This window comes from Solenopsis invicta, chromosome 9 (genome assembly GCF_016802725.1).
Source record: "Solenopsis invicta isolate M01_SB chromosome 9, UNIL_Sinv_3.0, whole genome shotgun sequence".
NCBI classification, from domain to species: domain Eukaryota; kingdom Metazoa; phylum Arthropoda; class Insecta; order Hymenoptera; family Formicidae; genus Solenopsis; species Solenopsis invicta.
Window position 1 is genome coordinate 371763 of NC_052672.1, and position 15315 is coordinate 387077.

The 15315-nt window shown below is 35.6% G+C and overlaps 1 protein-coding gene across 3 annotated transcripts in view; it reads right to left on the reverse strand.

The window, feature by feature from the left end:
- The window catches only part of LOC105203142 (protein O-mannosyl-transferase TMTC2), a 368927-nt gene that overhangs the window by 148969 nt on the left and 204643 nt on the right, over positions 1 to 15315 (reverse strand). For all 3 annotated transcript variants that reach the window (XR_005575593.1, XM_039453793.1, XM_039453794.1), the window contains exon 5: positions 13528 to 13642. Coding sequence is in view for 2 of the 3 variants with exons in the window: in XM_039453793.1 (XP_039309727.1) it covers positions 13528 to 13642 (115 nt within the window). In the remaining variant the exon portion in view is untranslated. The remainder of the gene's footprint in view (positions 1 to 13527; positions 13643 to 15315) is intronic.

Here is a 15315-nt window from a genome sequence, read left to right on the forward strand (position 1 = left end):
ACTTTTAGTTTCACAGATTTTAGATTGAATCAAATAAGTAATATTACAAAATCAAACTGACAAGTCAATTTTTTAGATTGCTTTTAGATATTAATATGACGTCTTTAAAGATCCCTCCACCTTGGAAAAAGTAAAAAATTTGTTGCGCGAAAAGTATTATCTCGCCAGAGTTTGAATAAATCCTTACGTTCCTAGCCGGTTCGACCTAACCTAACCTAACCTAACCTATAGAGACATTTGATAATACTTTTTACAACAACACGTGATATTTCAGCGCCAAGTTCTAACTATCCTGCTAAGTCCTAACTATGAGCGTAGAGAGACCTATATCGTCTTTAATCATGTTATGTACAAAACTCGATCTAAATTCAATTATGTAGGATAATATGATTTTAAGAAGGATAAAATAGAAATAAATATAATGATTAAAGGTAGTTGTTATTAATAATGTCGCAATTTAATCAAATACGCGATTTAAATAGTTACATATACGTATAGAGCGAATCTTGTCGCTTCAGTCGAATTAATAATATCAATCGTCTCTTGCAAAAGTTCACGTAAAAGGAAAAACGAACTCGTGGCTAACTCTGAATTTCCGCACTCTGTCTCTGTTTATCTCTTACTCTGTCCTTATACACTCTGTCTCTGACACGGAGCACTGTCTCGGCTCGCGACTCACAGCGGACTCCCGCTCGCTCGCGCTCTTCCAAATTCCGACAACATATAAGGTCATTACGATTATCGACCGATAACAATCGATCTTCGATCCCTCGATCCTTGTCCGATATCTATTCTCCTACAGCTCGGCCATTCCTGCTGCTACATTCGCCCTCGAATGTACATCTTCGACCTGCGTCATTCGGAAACCTCGTCATCATCTTCAGAATAATCATGATCGTCCTCGCTAACCCATGGCTTCATGTAGTCAGCCGACGTCGTTGTCCGACTTGGACCCTCACTCTCACCAATTTTTTGCACCACATATCTATGGTTGCGTAGGACTCTGATAATCTCGTATGGTCCTAAGAACTTGCCAGAAAGCTTCATCCCTGGGCCTCGCTGAGTGCGCTTGATAGCGACCATCTCTCCTTCGCGATAATCTCTAGGCTTCTTTCTTCTCCTGTCGAAACTCCGCTTGTTCTCCTGCTGCATTTTGACGATGTTTTTCCTCGCCTCAGCTCGCAATTCTTCTCGGGCGTCTTGAAAAGACTCCAGTCGCTCCTTCTCCAATATCTCCTTAATTTCTGGACAGTCCTTCAACCTCGGGTGTGTCCCTAAAAGCACTTGGAACGGAGATAAACATAAGCTTCGATGAGGTGCAGCATTCAGATACTGCTGTGCTGTATCAAGGTGCCGATACCATTCATGCGGTTTTGGAGCAGCCAACTTGGTCAGTAGCGGTATGAGCGTTCTGTTGACTCGCTCAACCTGTCCATTCGCTCTCGGTACACCTGTTGTTATTAAAATGTGCTCGATGTTTTGTACCTTACAGTACTCCTCAAACTCGCTCGATGTAAAAGCAGTTCCTCGGTCAGTGACAATCCGTCGTGGATTGCAAAAAACTGCCGCTTGTTTCCTCAGGCGCGTTAAAACCTCATGCGTACTCGTAGACTTTGTAGCGTAGAGCCACACAAACTTGGAGAAAGCGTCGATAACTACGAGAATGTGATGATAAGTCTTCTTCGTCGACGGCAACGGTCCCAGATGATCCATATGCAGGGTATCCAACGGAACCTTCCCCTTCTCAATGGGATGCAAAAAACATTCCTGCTTTCCTTGCTTTCTCTCGGCTAGAATGCACGCAACACAATTGCGCACAATTTCCTCGACTCTTCGTCGTAAATTTGGAATCCAGTAGTCATTCTTTACTAAACTTTCAGTCTTGTTCACCGAAAAATGGCCTTGCTCATGTGCTCGACGAATAATCTGCGCCTGCATTCTTCTTGGTACCACAAGCTGTAGATCACCATCGGATTCTCTAAACAGTAGGTTACCTCGTAACGTGTACTCCTGTGCTTGTCCGCGAGAAACTAATTCGCGAAGCCTCTTCACACCATCGTCTTCCTCTTGAGCTCTCCTGAGCCTAGCTGTCAACCCAGCGTCTGTCTCGTCGATAACCAAACACGCCGGTAACGGATTACGACTGAGCGCATCAACATGCACCATGCTCTTTCCAGGACGATGCTCTATGGTATAGTGGAACTCTTCCAGAAGCAATGCCCATCTGGCAACCCGTACGCACAGGTCCTTTTTATTCATTGTCAACGTGAAAGCACGACAGTCGGTCACGATTTTGAATGTGATGCCCAGCAAATAAACGCGAAATTTCTTCAACGCCTTTATTATAGCCAAGACCTCCAACTCGTAGCTCGGGTATTTAGCTTCAGCCGATGTCGTTTTCCCGCTTGAATAATAAACAGGATGAAAAAGGTTGTCCTCGTTGCCTCTCTGAAGTAATATTGCACCATATCCAAGCGCCGAAGCGTCCGTATGCAACTCAGTCTCTGCTCCCGCCCGGTACAGACTTAATACTGGTCCTTCGCTCAGCATCTTCTTCAACCTCTCGAAGGCATTCTTCTCTGCCGCGCCAAAATTGAATTTTACGCCTGTTTTCAGCAGACTCGACAATGGATGTGCTATTGCAGCATAACCTGGAATAAATTTTCTAAAGTAGCCGCTCAAGCCCAGAAAACTTTGTACCTGCTTAACATTAGTCGGCTCCGGAAAACGTCGAACTGCCTCAGTCTTTTTATTGGATGGGCGCACTTGTCCCGCCTCAATAACGTGCCCCAAAAACTCCACTCTCGTCTGTAGAAAGCAGCATTTCTTCCAGTTGATGTCAAGGCCAGCCTCACTGGCAACCTTGAGCACTCTCTCGAGCCTCTTCAGTCCGATATCAACATCATTTGAAGGAATGATCAAATCGTCCATGTACGCCATCACTATCCCTTCTCGTATCAGGTCTCTAAAAATTAAATTAACAAATCTTTGAAATACGGCCGGCGAATTACACAAGCCAAACGGAACCTTCAAGAATTCGTAGTGTCCGTCAGGGACAACAAAAGCCGTATATTTTCGACTTGACTCCTCTACTGCTACGTGGAAGAAACCATTTCTCAGGTCAAGCGTGGTAAACAACAGAGCGCCTTGCAATAGGTCTATCTCGTCCTCTATTAACGGTAACGGATACCGATCCTTGAGAATCTTTTTATTTAGATGACGATAATCCACACACAACCTGGCCGCCCCGTCCTTCTTCCGGACCAATACCACAGGACTGGCATACTCCGATATCGATGGCTGAATAATTCCCTCCGCAAGCCATTCGTCGATTTGTGCGTTGACCTCCTCTCTTTCCGACGGAGATAATCGCCTGGCAGACTGGTAGACTGGTTCTTCGTCCTTTAGTATAAGTTTCATTTTAATATTAGTTTCGCGCGCTTTATTCGGCTTATAATTTTCAATAAGGTTTTGTAACGATGCTCTTTGCTCCGCATTTCCCGCGCCGGTCACGTCCACGTGATTTATCTCAAAATCCGCGTGTGTCAAATTTATATTAAATATTTCCGGTATCGAATGCTTATTCTCGCATGTTGACTCTTGTAACGGACTAATGGAAATTTTTCCTGCTTTGAAATTGACCTCGACAGCATCCAAGAAGTTGGTTCCCAATAACATTTGATGTCGCATTAACGTGTCCGAGACTACTTGTATACACACGGAATAGTTGTGTTCGTCAACACGAATTTCGGCCTCGAATTCTCCTAGGGTCGTGTTATTATCTGATCCCACTCCACGGAATCGCATTCCGCATAATTTCAATCGCGGTGAGCCTAATTTTACGTATTCATCCGCGCGCATCAGTGTAAGATCGCTTCCGGAATCTATTAATGCCTTTATTTGATGACCTTGGATCGAAACGTCTTTGACATATTTTTGGTTCCTAGATCGCGTTGCGGTAAGACAGCTTTTCGAGGTTCCCGCTTTTTTCGGGCATTTAGACGCAATATGTCCGCGTTCGTTACATGCAAAGCATTTCGCGCCTTGATCTTTAGTCGGACAGTTTGCCCCCAGATGATCTCGCATACCACAATTATGGCAATGTCTAACTGTATCTGTCGGCCTTCTTTTCGCGTCACCTTTCTCAGTCTTCTCCTCTCTATTCGCGACACCGTTTCTTTTTTCAAATTTTGCCGAGTTAAACGCACCTCGCTCTCGCAGGGTTACCTTTTCAAATGCATTCAGAAGCGCCTCCACTGTGTCAAACCTTTGGATACGTGCCTGGTTTCGAAGCGCATCGTCTGGTATGCCCTCGACAATATATTCCAGCATCTCGTCGTTGTTGATAGGAACACGGTTTCCGGTAATGATCTTCTCGTGGACATACTCATGGAACGTCTCTTCTTTTTTCCACATCCGGTCCTCGAATTTTTTCCTTAGTGCCATCTTGGACTGACGGTGCTGAAACATGCTCCGCAATTCACCGAGAAGAGCGTCGAACGACATCGCAACATATTCCGGTTTCGAATGTATCCATTCCAGCGCTTTGCCCTTCAGTCGCATAGCGATTATTAGTCTAGCCGTATCATCTTCTAGTTTATACGTTGTCTTCAATAAACGGATCTGATTTTCCCATGTCTCGTAATGCACTGATTTACCATCAAAATAACCGAGTAAATCCGCGATAGCAGTTACATTTATTTTTGATTGTGCAGATTGAGTTCGTACGATATCATTGTTAGTGTTTTGATTTTCGTTAATTGCCACGCGTTCCATCCGCTGATTTTGTCGCAACATCTCTATTTCGCGCCGCGCTAATTCTAACTCGCGTCGCGCTATTTCTCTCTCTCTTTCGTAAAGCTCAATTTCCGATAGTCGTGCGCTTGTACCTTGCTGCGTCCTTGAAACGCTAGCCTGTGAGACATCCTCCGCATCGCCACGCCGATCGCGAGACTCTTCGTTATCCTCGCGTAGCCACTCGCCATTCGGATCAGCCTCCATCAGACGACAGATCAATTCGTTCTTCGTTCCCGCCGTCGATAGATTATGTCTTTTTAGCATCTCCTTAAGTGCCTCTACTTTGTACTTAGTCGGATCCTTCATTATTGCATGCTGAATATTGTCCATTGCGACTTGCACGCAACTCACTTATAAGTCTCACAATATATTACACAATAACAGGTGTCTTTGTCTCTCGCGAAATTTCCTTGTGAGTCACTTATGTACACAACACTCTGTTTTCGTGTTTGTCTCTTTGTCCGATATCACTGTGTAACGACGCGCGTTGAACTGTTCTCGCATTCCAACGGTTTTCGCATGTAATATGTAATATAATATAATATGCGTTACGGCACTTATCGCTGGACGATCTTTATCGCTGGACGAGCCCCCAGATTGTAGGATAATATGATTTTAAGAAGGATAAAATAGAAATAAATATAATGATTAAAGGTAGTTGTTATTAATAATGTCGCAATTTAATCAAATACGCGATTTAAATAGTTACATATACGTATAGAGCGAATCTTGTCGCTTCAGTCGAATTAATAATATCAATCGTCTCTTGCAAAAGTTCACGTAAAAGGAAAAACGAACTCGTGGCTAACTCTGAATTTCCGCACTCTGTCTCTGTTTATCTCTTACTCTGTCCTTATACACTCTGTCTCTGACACGGAGCACTGTCTCGGCTCGCGACTCACAGCGGACTCCCGCTCGCTCGCGCTCTTCCAAATTCCGACAACATATAAGGTCATTACGATTATCGACCGATAACAATCGATCTTCGATCCCTCGATCCTTGTCCGATATCTATTCTCCTACAATTATTATAATAATTATTGCATATATATATCGGCTATAAGATGTTCTCCGAATATCATGTGTTTCTAGAGTCGAACTGGCTAAGACGCTCACATAAAAAGCAGGAAAATCCAGGTTCCAACCCTAGCCAAGATAATATTTTTTGCAATAAATTTTTCACTTTTCCACGGTAAGCAAATTTTAAAAATTAACAAATCAATTTAATTTTATGATATTGCTCTTCCGATTCAATCTAAGAGCTGTGTTTAAAATCGAAAGTAACGGTACACAGTTCGAAAGAATCAGAAACTCTATGTAAAATCACACAAGAAACATTAATTCAGCGTCAAGATCTTGCTATGGCCGTATATAGACTTATCTCGTCTTTAGGGGATCCTATTTCAATAGTTACGATTGATATGAAAGATTCGCAAAGCACCACTGATCCCAATCTAGCGGGTAAAAATGTTAAAGTTGCAAATAAATACTTTTGAATGTTTTGTAATATTTCATTTTATCAATATATTTGCGTTCATATGTGTAATTTTTATTATTGATAGAGATATTTGCTTTCTATGTTATTATTGAAATGTTGCTTCATCGTGTATGTCAGTTTATATGTGTAGTTTAAACAAATATAAAAGCATAAAGATGTAATTTTTTTCTACACTAAATTTCCATTAAAATTCATTAAAATTATTGAAGTTATATTAAAGCTTTATTGAAAATTTCAAATTTTCCGCTAATTTTATATCATAAAAATAGACACATTTATGTTGCAAAATTAAATTATGAATTTAAATAAATGGAATATTTTTTTTCATAAAAATATGATCCTTTAACTTCGTCTTCTTTAATTTCTTTAATTTTTTCTTGGAATCATTATTGATGATCTTTAAGATAGTTACAATTTTTTTTTAATTACCCTGCATTTTCCGCGACTTTGTTTACATATTTGCCAAAATTGCATAATCGTACATAGTATCCAATACATAATACACCAATTGTTATTGCCATTTTGCTTTTTAATCGTATACTTACTAAAAGAAAAAGCTTGAAACTAATTGTAAGTAAAATTGCGGTTAAAAATCATTTCATTATGATGTAACCATTTAATAAAAGCGTAAAATGCTAATGATCCTACGAAAGCAAGTGAAAAGTAAAAAATGACGGGAGAGAGTAAGTGTTAATATAATATCACTTTTAAACAAAAACGACATATTTATACTTTTATTGAATTTTTATTTCGTATAAAGACTTTGATTGGATTGCATTAAAACACACTAGTGTATATTAAAGCCGCTGTACACTTAAATGTAATCTAAAAGTGTAATGAAAGTATCTTGAATGATAAAATATTTTAACAAACAACACAGTAAAGTATGTGCATTAACCTATTCATATATAATATTTCATATATTTATATAAAAAATACTTTAATACTTCTTTACGTCGATTTGTGTACGACGACTTTAATATGCACTAGTGCACACTAATTTTCAATCGAAGAGAATCGCTTTCATAAACAAAATTTTTTCAAGTGTTTTGTCTGACAATGCATTTCTGGCATATATCCATGGTCTATAATTTAAAAAAAAAAACGTTTTGAAAATGGCAATAATGTATTACAAATAAATAAAATCTGTTTCACTTGTGCCTAAAAAAGAAGAAGATCCAATTATTTAGATTTAAACTTTTTCTAAGCGTGAAAGTACTTCAATATTGCTGCTGATTACTTTCCAATAATGCATAGGACTTGAATCTATTTATCTTGGTTATAACTTCTTAGAATTTTCTACATTTGAAATAAAAACAACACGGAAATACAGAAAATGTGATAAATAACCGAAAAATACAGGAAGAGAAAATAAAAGTTCGAATACAAAAATGCAAGCGAAATGAATAAACTTATTACAGAAAATACAGAAAATGTGATAAATAACCGAAAAATACAGGAAGAGAAAATAAAAGTTCGAATACAAAAATGCAAGCGAAATGAATAAACTTATTAACTGCAATCACGGTTCATTAGCAAAGGAGAATCAAAATCGTATATCAATGTTATACACTTGCTACACTTTAACGTAGATAATTTTAAAAATATAACACTTCTACTAAAATAAAGATAGTGGTAATATATATTCCATAATGTGTTGTACATATATGTATATATATTCAAATAGTATGAACAAACATATATTTATCTGTAATAAAACCATTTATTTAGATTATTATTTAAATAATTTGATATGGATAACTACCATTGATGACACAATAAGTAAAAACAAAAGAGGATTTAATATATATCTGAGAAAATCATGAAGCACGAAGTGAACTTTATATTTTCTTCATAGCATCCAGGCTGTAATATCCTGCGATATATCTGATCTGCTCGTAAATTTCCGCGAAAGAAAGTAAAACGGCCGGAGGGAAGGCCTGGGAGACGAGAACGTGGCGGGCGAGTGAACGAACGATATATACGTCGCTTTCTTATTAACCGCTTCTTTCTTCCACGGATGATGACGGAAGGGCGTAACGGAAATTTCCAGGGTTATTGATTCATACGATATATCGATATAACGTACGTCGGGTGATAATTGCGCGCTGTGTATCATCGGAAGGGATAATAACCGGAAGGTGATCAAATGGTCCGTTATTTTTCAGAGAAGTTCTCTTCGTAAAATAATACACACATGGGAGGAAAAACGCAGAGTAAAGGACGCATACGATTTACGATCCTGATTTTACTTCCGATAACATTGGAAAATGTCACGCGCGTTTTTTAATTAATCTGCGAAGTATTTTAGAATTCCTTTCACATCGTTTTCAACTTCAGTACCTATAGTTCCAAATCATAGATGTGGCATAATATCAGCGAAATTCTGATGATACCTGCAAACTTTTTCGACCTTTGTTAAGAGATTAGTGATAGGTAATTACATCGCGCTTCATTTCACTCTAAAAGCTGATTCTGTGAAGGCCTGGGAGATATTACCGTCAGTGCCACGAAGGGACAAACGTCGGGTGTGGCTTATCTGAATGGACGAGCGGTTTCACCGGAATTTGCTTGTAACCGCTTGTAGCCGCAGCGCACGCTGGTTCAGCATGTTGAAGTAGCGTGTATAGTAATTACTTAACGAAGTAAATATGATTTCACACACTCGTATGTATGCCACGGTAATATTTTTCAAACTGCTCAAGTTAAGATTACGTAAATGTTATATAACTATATTAAACTAAATTTAAAATATCACACGTCACGAGAAAAATAGATTATTGAAAAAAAAATTATCTAAAATTTTTTCGTTTTTCAAATTACAAATTTGATAGTGTTATGCAAGATATAATTATTTTTTGAACGTTATTACAAAAATGAGAAATAAAAAAATAGAATGCTACGTTAAAAATCAAGACAATACAGAGAGAAACAATATTAGCGTCAAATTGATAACACGATTGTGAACGATTTTTTTCGACACAACCGACTTAATTCTGTTTGTCGTGTTCTGCTGACCATTTGGGTGTCTTAAAATATTTAACATATACATTTACGAACTTACATATACGATCCGTATCGTCATAGCAATTAATTACATATTAAATTGGGTTAGAACAAAAGTTTATAGTGACTTTTAAATAAAATTTAAATATAATTGTTTAATGCATACGCGATAAGAACAATTTTAACTGTAGTATCTAAAAATTTGGCTATAAATGCAGATAAAAAATAATTTTATTTAAATATTATATAATTTTATATATAATGTTGAATTTTTAAAATAATTATATGACATTCTAAATGATTTTGCTGCTGAAGTTTTGACATTTTAGCAAGTAGCATAACGTTCAATATAAATTTTTTAATAGTTTAACGTAATCATTTTTAGATCTGTATTTCAGCAAAATTGTTACTTACGTGTAGATTTAGTCATCTACATGTGTAACGTTACGAACTTTTGCTCCAACCTAATATTGAACTTTGTGACAATTAATAACTGGTAACTAAACGACCGATTTGAAAACACTTAAATTTCTAATAGATATAATAAATAATTTTTTTAATATTTTCAGCGTGTTTTTAGCATATTTCACTATCAGAAAATTTAATTACAAATATTCTTCACGTACTAAACACGTAAAATATATCTCCATTTTAAAATATACTTGATTATAGTTATTTTATTTTTGTTTCTTTGTCTTTATTACCTTAATTAACTATCTTTATTTTTATGTCACGCATTTGGGTACAGATTAAGTAGTTTCGACTTAATTAAACAAATATTTAATTAAATTTATTCTTTTCTAAAATTATCTTATAGTATTCTGAATTATTTGATCTGTAATATAATCAATCTGACTCTCATTTATCATGTTTTATACAAATGATGCAGTCTATTACCAATAGTGAAATTCGAGGGATTAAAGATGAAATGATTTCGGTACGGAACTGAGAGAGAATAATTTTGTCGTAATATTAATATGTAATAATTTCCTAGTAATTTATTATTGATTTTGTGTACACGGCAGGCATCGAGCAGGAAGCTAAAGCTTTCTAAAGAAGCTTTCACATCCGTATCAAAATCAATAATAAATTACTACGAAATTATTACATGTCAATAATATGATAAAATTATTTTCTATCGATCAGCGCCGAAATCACTTCTCCAATCTCCACAATTTCACTATCGATTAATATGCCGCTTTCCATCGATCGTTCAATTTAACCGGCAGGGGTGCCACACTAAGACGTCTATGGTGGATATATAATGGGGCAAGTACGTGGCACACGTACTACGCGCCACGTAGCCGGCTTATCAGAAGCGTGCAGAGGGTAGGCAGGCTTATCGACTCAACGGCTTGACAGGCTTCCACGTCCTTTCCCACCTTCGGTAGGTGGAGCGTCGAAAGATGATGAGCGCCGATCGAAGGACCTCGGGGGACTTTCAGCAGCTCCCCGGAGAGCGACCTCAGTAAGCCTCGGTGTACGAAGTCGTTGATGCGTCGTGAGGAAGGAGATAGCATGATTGTGGACCACGCTGACCGATATTACGTGCTTAAGAAACTCATGGCCATTCCCCGACTACAACGGTAAACAGAGTTTCTCCACCAGGCACCCCCTTCCCCTTTCCAGATCGGCTTAGCGCGAGCAAATATATTCCACGCCACGGCGGCAGATCGGAAAAATCGGGACGGAATTAGTCGGTCAAATATGGGGATCGCCTGGTAATCTTCTTACCGGCATCCATGCCTCATCGAGTCGTACTTAGTGGGCTAAGTAAGACGACTGTGCTGCTTATAAAAAGAGATTTAAGACCCTCAGAGAATACATTGAGGCTGATATAGCTTTCCCTTTAGTCTCCGAATAACGCGGAAACAAATCTTGCAGAATAATTTCAAAATTATCTTGCAATATTTTGAAAACGTATTTCGCACAAAATATAAAAAATACGTCTTCTTCTTTTGTTAAACAGACATAAAAAAAATGTTAACTGCAAAACTTGAAAATTGTAATTCAATAGACTCGACTGAAATAAATCAAAATACGTAAATGCGAATAAAGAGCTAAACATAAAGTATTCGCGTGTACATTAATGTATTCGTCAATAAAACATTACATATAATGTAAACGTTTCGGTCCCATGACTTAGACCATCCTCAACGTAATGCTAATAAAATATTTATCGGCGGTATTAACTGTGAATCGAGTTACATACAAGCAAAGATTTAGACTATCTCCCACGTAACAAATTAATTCAGTAAAATGAGTGGATCGCATTACATACAATCTAACTATTGCCAATTTGGACGTCGAAACATAATAGTAATTTCGCTTATTCGCTTATTAGAGGTCCGTTAATTGAATGGTTCAAAATAGCATTTATCCAGCGTTTGTCGAACACATTGTAAAGCACGGCTTTGAGCGTTCAAAGTGTGACGGTATTAGTATAGCAAACAAAGTAGCTAAACTTGAGTTTTCCTAATTTATTGTACCCACGTATTTGATTCGGGGTTTTACTTTAAGAAAGTAACTCATTATCGTTACTGATTTTAAAAAGTAACGCGTTACTGTTGTTATTATTATTTAGAAGGTAATAGTTCGTTAATTTTTCGTATTTTTTTAAATGTTAAAATAATGCTAAAAAGTTGAATTTTAAAGCAACATTATTTAAAAATTGATATTAAAATTAAAAACTGCATATTAGCAAACTTTTCTTTATATTAAATTTATCAAATAATTCTTCTAATTCTTTATATTACAAAGAAAATAAGGATCCTAAGATATCATTTCGTATAATTCGCGTTGAATTCGAAGAGTAACCATTAAAATTACTTTATCACAGTCTATTGACATTGTAAGATGGTTACTGATCATTAGTATTCACTGCGTTTTTATAAAAGCTAAAAGCATTTTAGATTTGCGATTTTAGCTAGCGATTTTTACAAGTATACGCTCTCTATGTATACGCTCTCTATGTAATTTTGAGAAGTATATTAGATATATTAATTTTTAACCTTCGTTTAGCTCAAAGGCTCAAAATGTGACTTTCAAATAATACAATTAAAATTAATGTGTCATAATATGTATATGATTTGGGTATATAAACTTCTATCATGTAAATAGTAAGAGGGATCGTGAGCTATTTCCATTACAAACATAAGATCGCTCTCGCAACTTTACAACTTCATAGTAAACGTTGCATAATGCTTACTAGAAGCAAAGAAATTACTTTAAAAATTTATCTTTTGTTTCAAATAAAATACATTTTACGAAATTTTCATAAAAATTGTTTTGTGGCACGTATTTGCAAAAACTACGAAAGATCATTAATTTGTGTTTCTTTTTAATTTGTGTTTCTTTTATAAATAAAGATTTCTTTCATAACATTAATTGTTAGTATTCCACGATACTCCTGCTGTTTCACAAACGCATCCTTTTTTTCCCTCTTGAGTAAATTGTAAATTACGTTCGTTCTATATGTATATCAGATGAACTTCAATCTATAGAGTGATTAATAGAATACTATAGCTAACAAGCTGACATTGATAAGAATTGTGTTGTGTTAATATTTACCAAGTTACATTAAAAAAATAAATTGGTATTCCACCACCCCCTTGCTTGCTCTAACAACTTCATTTTTTATACTTATTTTTATGGAAATTTTGATTGCAATTCACAAACGCACAAATTTTATTAAAAATTGTTTTTTCTTTAATATTTTTAAACGTTACTGTTATTATTAATGCTTTCTAATATTCACTAATAGTACTGAAAATCTGTAATTCACGTTACTATAGACTTTCAGTGTTGACAACAATACCAACAACAATTGGAATATAACTTAAAATATAGAGTGTACAAAATATTTCTCAATATTTAAAAAATATAAAATATAAAAATAAATAAAATTTAGTTGCATTTATTGCATGTAACCATTGATTTGACACACACCGGTTTTATTTGCGCATTGAAGAGGTGCTCAAATTTATTGAACAGACACAAAGATAATAAAGAACTTATTAAATAGCGATAAAAATAACGGCTGAATTTGTTATAAAAATGTAATAACGTTACCGTTCATGTTACAAACGGAAAAAATAATAAATAATGAACGTTATGAGTAACATGTTACTTCTTATTGTACCATTTGATATGCAGTATTGTTCACACATATTACGTGTGTTGATGTAAACAGACAAGAAGAATATGAATTGGGATATGGCACTTACAGGTTGTAGTGCACGTCTGCCATGTTCGGTCGATAGCGAAGGGCTTGAACAAACGCTTCTTCCGCTTCGGCCACTCGCCCTTGCTCGCTGAGAATGCTGCCCAAGTTTCCATAAGCTAGAAGCAGCGTAAACAATATTTGATTTAACGTCTCGTTGAGTATCGTTAGCGAAATGTTAAATACCAAAAGATTTTAAACTGATTATTGATTTAAAGCGCAATAAACATAAAAAATGTATAGACTGAAGGTTATGAAAAATAGAGCGCTGAGAAGTATAATAACGGAATATGGCGTCTGTGTGCAGGAAACAGCAAGCTAATTATTAACGGATGGCGCGATGTACAGGTGCGAAATACATCTTACGCTTTCGGTGTTAATTATTATCCTAGCGGCAATTACTTGAGAATTATCACGATCAAGATACGCCCGCCCATCATTTCTCTGCTTACGTGCTTGCTTGTAGTTGAATATTCAACTCGTTAAATGATCAGCAGGAAGTGCCCCGGGAACATAGTTACATGCTGCGCGCACGCATACCGCGCCTATATATGTATATAGTACATCACCTCCCAGACATAAAGGTTAATATTTTCGTAGTTATTACACTTCCTGCGCTATTATGTGATATTTGAAGTGCAGTTTGCATAGAACACTTTACTGTTTGAGTGATATTAATTCCAAAGTGAAATAAGATTACTTCAAAGCAAAATTCAGTATCGAAATAATACATATCAAATATCATCCTCGCTAAATTAAATTTATAATTTTATTAGATGTGTTCATATATTTTTTCAATTATTAAATATTTACACCCCCTCCTCTCCTTTTTTGTTTTCAATTATTTTAAATAGATTGCTAAATTTAGCTTAAAAATACAAATTTTGCTTAATGCATTTGAAAATAATTTTGTTGGTAGGAGTCAGTAAAATAACTGATACGATTTATTTAAAATAAAAAATATAAAATTGAACATACTCCAAGTATTTTCACATATTTAGCTATAATTGTATCTATATATATATATATATATATATATATATATATATATATATATATATATATATATCTGAAACTCTTCAACAGAATCTTTCATTGGCTTTGAATTAAAAACCAATCTCTCAAAGCGTCCTTTATGCTCCTTTATTTCGGTTTCATAATGTTCCATAAGGTTCCAAGAAAAATAATCTCTTTTACACTTAATAAACATTCGTCATACGGTTGGATAGCGCTCCAAACATTGCACTGTTACATTTCAGTTTGAAAGTATTGCATGCCTTTTAGATACGTAACGTTTGTATTCAATTCGTTAGAATTCTTGCCGTCTTCGGCAGCAATAAAAACATATTTAAAATACATATTCAGAATTAAATGGTTTTTTCCGCTCTCCTATTTAAAATGAAAAAAAAGAAATAGAAGTTACTTAAAATAATAGATACTGAATAACAATATTATTTTATTTTATTTTAAAAATGTATTTTAAATAATGCTAGTATTTTAAATATAACCTAACCCCCTTTGTTTGTTGGGTCATTAAAAATAATCATGTTCGTTTGAACTGGTCGAACTAAAATATCAAAATTTCTAGCAGCATTGCTTGAGTGCTCTGTATATATGTACTAATATTTTTATAGTTCAACTTTATTTTCAAATCCATGTCTAGCTAAATTTTTAGTTCAGCAAAAAAACCGCCGCTTTCATAAGAAATTATTTCTTGGAATGCTAAAAATATTTAAAAACGAAAAGGAAAGAAAATAGAAACGTTTAATTATTGAAAAACGTGTATCTAATA